The 5,368-nt window shown below is 42.5% G+C and overlaps 1 protein-coding gene across 1 annotated transcript; it reads left to right on the forward strand.

The window, feature by feature from the left end:
• The first annotated feature begins 223 nt into the window (after positions 1-223).
• On the forward strand, positions 224-4,416 carry PCDH20 (protocadherin 20). The gene is given in 2 exon segments (XM_039716810.1): positions 224-281; positions 284-4,416. Coding segments are annotated over 2 exon segments (2,799 nt in total). The 3' UTR covers positions 3,025-4,416.
• The last annotated feature ends 952 nt before the right edge of the window (positions 4,417-5,368 follow it).

Below are 5,368 nucleotides of genomic sequence, written 5' to 3' on the forward strand. Positions count from 1 at the left end.
TGGTGAGACGGGGGCGATCTTGGGGCGGGGGCAAGAAGGAAAATGGCACGTCGGGGCGCAAGTGCTGCGGGGGGGCGCGGGGAGGCAGGGTGCCCCCGGGCCATCCTGGCACTGCATATTTGCTGTGGGGGATGCAGCTGGTGTTGCCTGGAGGGTACAGATGGTGATGCCCTGGAAGTAGCTGCTGTACTGGGAGGATGGTGGGGGGAGAGAGGATGGCTTCATGTTGCAGATGCAGGACTTGCTGCTCCAACTGGCAGTGGGGGAGGCAGTGGGCGGGGGGAAGCGCCAGCCCTTCCTTACACCCCTGTGCTTCTCTCTTCTCAGCACTTGCTCCTCTTCCTGCTCTTCGTTGGGCCTTTCAACTGCTTTGCCAGTTACAGCCGCGCCACTGAGCTCTTCTACAGCCTCAACGAGGGGCTGCCTGCTGGGGTGCTCATCGGCAGCCTGGCCCGTGACCTGCGGCTCCCAATGGCTGGTGGCCAGCAAGCTGCGTCTCTGCAGCCCCCACTCTCCTTCACCCTGGCCTCCCATGGCTTGGGGGGACAGTATGTGCAGCTGAACAACCGCTCCGGAGAGCTGCACACCTCAGCGGTGGAGATAGACCGGGAAGCGCTCTGCGTGGAAAGCAGTGGGGCCACCATCTTCGGGGGATCAGCTGCTGTCTCCTCTTCCTCCCCCTCACCAGAGTCATGCCTACTGCTGCTGGATGTGCTGGTACTGCCACAGGAGTACTTTCGCCTGGTGAAGGTAAAAATTGCTATCCGTGATGTCAACGACAATGCGCCGCGCTTCCCTGTGCCCCACATCCGTCTCTCGGTGCCTGAGAATGCGCCTGTGAACACCCGCCTGGCTATCGAGCACCCCGCCCTTGACCCTGACATGGGCACCAATGGTGTCCAGACCTATCGCCTGCAAGATAACTATGGTGTCTTCACCCTGGATGTGGAGGAGAATGAGAACGGGGAGAGGACTCCCTACCTGATTATTATGGGGGCACTGGACAGGGAGACACAGGACGAGTATGTGACAGTCATTGTCGCTGAGGATGGGGGGACTCCTCCTCTCGTGGGCAGTGCCACCCTCACTATTGGCATCAGTGACATCAATGACAACTGCCCCCAGTTCAATGATTCGCAGCTCAATGTCACTCTCTATGGGAATTCCAGCCTAGGGACACATGTGACTACTGTCCATGCGGTGGATATGGACCTTGGATCCAATGCCCAGATCACCTATTCCTACAGCCAGAAGGTCCCCCAGACATCCAGAGACTTGTTCCATCTGAATGAAAGCACAGGAGTCATCACACTCTCCACTAAAGTTGATGGGGACACCCCAAGGCTACACAGGCTGATCATACTGGGCAACGGTCCTGGCTGTATTCCTGCTGTGATTACGGTGCTGGTGACCATCATCAAAGTCATGATGAGGCCCCCTGAAGTTGTTCCTCGTTTCATAGCTAATGAAGTGGAAGGGGTGGTCTACTTAAAGGAGCTTGAGCCTATCAACACACCTATAGCATTTTTTACCATCAAAGACCCTGATGAAAAATACAAAGTCAGTTGCTATTTGGATGGTGATGGGCCTTTCAGACTTTCACCGTACAAGCCATACAACAATGAATACCTGTTGGAGACCACAAAGCCTTTGGACTTTGAGACACAGCAGCTGTATGAAATCTCCGTAGTTGCATGGAACTCAGAAGGATTTCATGTCAAGAAAGTTGTCAAAGTACAGGTTCTGGATGACAACGACAATTCACCAGTTTTCTCTGAACAACTGATAGAATTGTCCATTGAGGAGAACAATGTCCCCAATGCTTTTTTGACCAAACTGCATGCCACTGATGCTGACAGCGGAGAAAGAGGGCAAGTGTCCTATTTCTTAGGTCCTGATGCCCCTTCCTATTTTGCTTTAGATAAAACCACAGGAGTTCTTACAGTTTCCACCCAGCTGGACAGAGAAGAAAAAGAGAAATACCGATACACTGTCAAAGCAGTAGATTCTGGATTTCCTCCAAGAGAATCAATAGCAACTGTCACCATCACTGTATTGGATAAAAATGATAACAGTCCAAGATTTATCAATAAGGATTTCAGCTTTTTTGTGCCAGAAAACTTTCCAGGTTTTGGTGAAATTGGAGTTATAAGTGTCACAGATGCTGATGCAGGGCAAAATGGATGGGTTGCCCTTTCAGTTCTGAATGGAAGTGATATTTTTGTTATAGATACTGGAAAAGGAGTTTTGAGAGCTAAAGTCTCCCTGGATAGGGAGCAGCAAAGCTCCTACGTTCTGTGGATTGAAGCAGTTGATGGCGGTGATCCTGCCCTGTCTTCTACAGCAAAAATAACTATCCTTCTCCTGGACATAAATGACAACCCTCCTTTGGTCCTGTTTCCTCAGTCTAATATGTCTTACTTGTTAGTCCTTCCTTCTACCCTTCCTGGCTCTCCCATCACTGAGGTCTATGCTGTCGATAAGGACACCGGCATGAATGCAGTCATAGCTTACAGTATCATAGGAAGAAGAGGTCCTCGACCCGAGTCATTTAGGATTGACCCCAAAACTGGTAATATCACCTTGGAAGAGTCACTGATGCAAAATGACTATGGCCTCTATCGGCTGCTTGTAAAAGTTAGTGATCACGGCTACCCGGAACCTCTCCACTCCACTGTCATGGTGAACCTTTTTGTCAATGATACTGTCAGCAATGAGAGCTACATCGAAAGTTTGTTAAGGAAGGAGCCTGATATCAGTGTAGAAGAAAAGCAGCCACAAATATCCATAGAGCCTGCACATAAAAAAATGGAGTCAGCATCCTGCATGCCTACCTTGGTAGCTCTTTCAATAATAAGCTTGGGTTCAATTGCTTTAGTAACAGGGATGGGAATTTACATTTGTCTAAGAAAAGGGAAAAAGCATCACAGAGCAGATGAAAACTTGGAAGTACAAATCCCATTAAATGGAAGAATTAGCCTGCACATGTTGGAGAAGAAACCAATGGAGATTTCTAACATTTGATGTTTCTTTGTGTATGTCCAACATTTGAAAAACCCTGGAGGACACTAAAACACCTAGCTGTAGGTTGTATTGACAAAGGTTGAATGAAGGACTGCTAATTTATAACTTAATATTATAATTGTAAATAGCTGTTTACAGTTTTTTTAATTCAATTTCAGTGTACAGCTTTTTTATGAAACGTTAGTAACTAACAGCTAGCACCCTGACTATAAAAACATGGACATCATTTCCAGCTTTCATAAATCAATAAGATCAGTGAACATAAAAAGGGTGAAGGTAAGATGATTCTTTTAAACTCAAGTTTTAAAAGTCTTTTTAACCACGAGAGGGCATCAGATGCTCCTGAGCAGGGAACTGTTCAAGGTACTGTCCATGAGATAAACAGAATATATTTTAAATATATTGATTTTAATATAAAATACCTATTGGCATACAGACATTTAACCATTACAAAAAAAAAAAAAAAGAAATGTCTGTCTCGATGTATGTATAATAAAAAAAATAAATATGTTAAAATGCACTAGTAATGAAAACCAGAATGTTTATTACCTCACAAGTAAAGCTTATACAATAGGGTAGAAGAGGCATTAACAAGAAGTGCAATTCCTGTTGAGCAAGAATGCAAGATATTGTAATGAGAATCTGAACTGCTGTGACATATCATTCATTTTTCTCCAGATTCCACTCTCATTATCATTGCTCCAGCAATATGCTGGTCATTTTAATGGCAAAATTATATTTAATATTTCCTAAAGCAAATAGTGACAGAGCCCCATCCTCATCCTCATAAACATGCCAGATGTAAGGAAGCAAGGAAATGGTTAAATCCTTAGTTGTCACAAAAGTGGTGGTATTTTTTTGTACTTTGAGCAATCTGTCAGTAGTATTCCATCAGTTGGGTTGTGCAGTAGATTTTTATTATGTGTTACTTCTAAATCTGATCTGCCAGATGAAAAAAAAATCACTTCACATTCTGAGGAATTGTAGGACTTTTTTTATTCTGACTGTTGCTCCTTTCTGGATTGGTATTTCATGTGAAAGATCTTGTTTCTGACTTTTGGCGACCATTCCTGGCTCCTTTTCATTGGCTTTGATTTTGGATTAGATCCAAAATCTAACTTGTAAGACTGGTGGCATATTTTCTTGATAATTTATTCTTTGCTGTATCCTCTGCAACAAAGCAGCAATTTTATCAGTGATGTATTACTTTCACTTCATTTTAAGAGCTGAGAACTATATTTTGTATGATGATTGCATCAAATTTCTCTGTGTGAACAAGATAAATTAGTGTTATGCTTAAAAATTATTATTTTGATTTCTTGCATCATATGTCTGTAATGTACCAAAAGTGTTTATATGTCTGCAAATTAAAGCTATATATTTTCATAATAACTTATTCTCTCTCTCCTAGAATTTTGATTATAAAGCTAAATATTATTTCAGTTATAAGAAATGCATTTTTCACAAGTTCTTAGGTGCTGGCTATCTTGTGTGACATGTCATAATACTTTCACAAATTAGTGCATTTCAGAATCATTAATGACAGTTTGTGCTGTGCTTCTTGAGATTACCAGCAAAGACAGCTGTATGTCGGCTAATGTGAGTGGTGAGGCAGCTCGTACCTGTTTTGCAAGTAGGGAATGCAATTTCAGGCAGTTTTTGATTTTTCTCTCTGTGACTGGTACATTACTTTACCTTGAACCTACTGAAATATTAGGGTTTCTAATACATGCTGGTTGTACTTAGTCCAAGTAACAGTATTAGCATGATACTCATAATTTTGCCATCCTAGCTATAGGTATTTTTTTTTCAGATTAGAATATTTTCTGTTTGGGCATGATTTGATAGCTGTGTTTCATAAAATTTAATTCAGCCTGTCAGAGTTTTGTGGTCAATCACCTCTTTTCCTTTATTTTCATCTTATCAAAATATAAAAATGGTATGTGTCACTGAAATGCATTTGGCACAAAAAAGCTTTGTTTCTTATCTCTGAAGAAAAATTGCATTATATCTTTGGAAACAGCTTCAGTATTACAGATACTGTGTATTGCTGTGGTGATGAAGCTGGATCCTCTGCATTTTTCTCTTCAGTAAGGAGGCAAGGTAACTGCAAGACAGGATGCTTTTCATTGCTCTTCTCTTATTTCAATTAGCAGTCCAATATATTCTCAAGACAGTTTAAACAGGAGCAAACCCATGACTTAAGAAATACAATAAAAAAATAATCCTGATCCTTCAGTGTGTGTTGATATAACACTGGGCAGATACTTGTATTCAGGTTTGACAAAGACATAATCTTGACCCTGTTTGATTAAGCTTTGGCTAAACATGCTGTTCTTGTTGC

Source organism: Passer montanus, unplaced genomic scaffold (genome assembly GCF_014805655.1).
Source record: "Passer montanus isolate IOZ18808 unplaced genomic scaffold, ASM1480565v1 scaffold36, whole genome shotgun sequence".
Classification (NCBI taxonomy): domain Eukaryota; kingdom Metazoa; phylum Chordata; class Aves; order Passeriformes; family Passeridae; genus Passer; species Passer montanus.